Below are 2,019 nucleotides of genomic sequence, written 5' to 3'. Positions count from 1 at the left end.
GCCTCTGTTGTCTTTGATGCAGGTAGGGTTTAGGGTTTAGGGTTTAGGGTTTAGGGTTTACGTTAAGGGCAGGAAATGTGGGAGAGATTCATGGATCTTGTGTTAGGGTTTAATCGATTTATAGGCGTTTGCTTTCGCTTGAAGAATCGACTAAATTTCGCTGCTATTTCTAGGGTTTAGGGTTTAGGGTTAAGAGTTTTGGTTTTGGATTGTTTTGTTTTCTGAGGGTTCAGGGGTTAGGCTTTAGGGTTTAGGGTTTAGATTGTAGAGGAGCTATCGTTATTGTTTTTATGCTGCTGCAGCAAGTTTTGCTGCTGCGGCTGCTGCTGCAGCCGCTGGTGATTCACCTGCTGTTTAAGCTGCTGCAGCTGCTGCTGCTTCATCTGCTGCTGCAGCTACTGCTGCTGCTGCAGCTACTGCTGCAGTTACTGCTGCAGCTGCTGCTGCAGCTATTCCTGCAGCTACTGCAGCAGCAGCAGCTGCTGCTGCTGCTGTTTTCATAACAAAGCAGAAACAGAATGGTTGGTCTGCAACTGCTGCTTCCGGGTCAAAGGCCTCATCCGCTGCTGCTGCTGCTGCTGCTGCTGCTGCTGCTGCAGGATCAAATGGCTCAGCTGCAGGAGTTGGGCATTGAGTGCAGAGCCTTCACTTCAAACCAGACTTGGGAGGAGCAGCGGCAGGTCTACGATGACCTGTACGAAAACCCTAAACCCTAAACCCTAAACCCTAAACCCTAAGCCCTATTACCCTTCCCTGCCTCAGAAAAATTCAAAGAGACAGCGGCAGCAGCAAAACAGGGCGGAACCCGCAGCACAGTGTGGCTTCAGCTTCTGCTTGAGGGCTTAGGGTTTAGGGTTTAGGGTTTACGGTTTAGGGTCTACAGGGCGGGTCTAAGGTTTAGGGTTTAGGGTTTAGCCGACTTCGGGCTCCGGGTCTGGGGTTTAGGGTTTAGGGTTTAGGGTTTGGCGGTTTTTGGGTACCGGGTCTCGAGTTTTCGTGTTCTGTGCCTGGGTTTAGGGTTTAGGGTTTAGGGTCTAGGGTTTATTGTTTGTGGCGTGTTGTATATGGAGCCGCTGTGAGGGTTTATGCGTGCTGCTGCTTTCTGCGACTCCCATTTCTTGCATCTTCTTCCGTGCTTCCTGTCCCGCGCTAGGGTTTAGGGTTTAGGGTTTAGGGTTTAGGGTTTGCGTGTGCAGGCGTAGCGAGGGTTTGTACGTGCCGCTTTTGTTTCTGACTCTTGAGTCTTGTCTTTCTATTGTGCTAGAGCTAAGGCTCGACGCTTTAGGGCTTAGGGTTTAGGGTTAAGGGTTTAGGGTTTAGGGTTTAGGGTTTAGGGTTTAGGGTTCAGGGTTTCGCTGTGATGGTTTGTGTTTGCCTCTTTCATTCTCAACTCCCCCTTCGGGCCTCTTCTTCCGTGACTCCCATTTCGTGCAAAGCTTTAGGCTTTAGGGTTTAGATTTAGGGTTTAGGGTTTAGGGTTTGCTGCAGGCGCTGCGAGGGTTTGAGCGTGCCGCTGTTGTTCTTGACTCCTGAGAAGTTGAGCAGCAGCAAATCTGTTCGTTCTTTGCTGCACTCTTTAAACCAAAAAGGGACTTTGAAAAGATTTGTAGTGGATGAGGCCCACTGCGTCAGTCACTGGGGCCCGGACTTCAGGCCCGACTACTCTCAACTCAAGCGAATCCGAACAGGTAGGGTTTAGGGTTTAGGGTTTAGGGTTTGGCGTGGTTTTGGGGTTTGGAATGGGCTTTTTTTGGGGGTTTTTGGGTTAAAATGAGCTCAAAACCACAAAGAAGGGTTTAGGGGGTGTTAAGACATGAGGGTTTTCATAATAGACTTCAGGCCCGACTATTCCCAACTCAAACGAATCCGAGCGGGCAGGGTTTATGGTTTTACTAATTAGGGTTTAGGGTTTAGGGTTTTGGTGGTCCGGGGGTTTCAGGTGGTTTTTCTGGGGGTGCTTTTGGATTCAAATGAGCCTAAAACCACAAAGAAGGGTTTGGGGGTTGTCAGTATACTGGG

The 2,019-nt window shown here is 49.6% G+C and overlaps 1 protein-coding gene across 1 annotated transcript; it reads left to right on the top strand.

Moving 5' to 3' along the window:
• Positions 1-605: 605 nt before the first annotated feature.
• ETH_00042215 (uncharacterized protein) lies at positions 606-1,533 on the top strand (the record flags this gene model as incomplete). Its single annotated transcript, XM_013379812.1, has 3 exons — positions 606-694; positions 1,197-1,293; positions 1,489-1,533. The coding sequence occupies 3 exons, from the start codon at positions 606-608 to the stop codon at positions 1,531-1,533; spliced, it is 231 nt and encodes a 76-aa protein (XP_013235266.1).
• Positions 1,534-2,019: the final 486 nt, after the last annotated feature.

This window comes from Eimeria tenella, genomic scaffold (genome assembly GCF_000499545.2).
Source record: "Eimeria tenella Houghton genomic scaffold, Eth_scaff4016, whole genome shotgun sequence".
NCBI classification, from domain to species: domain Eukaryota; phylum Apicomplexa; class Conoidasida; order Eucoccidiorida; family Eimeriidae; genus Eimeria; species Eimeria tenella.
Note: the sequence above shows the minus strand (reverse complement) of the source record. Positions and strands in the feature narration are given on the sequence as shown.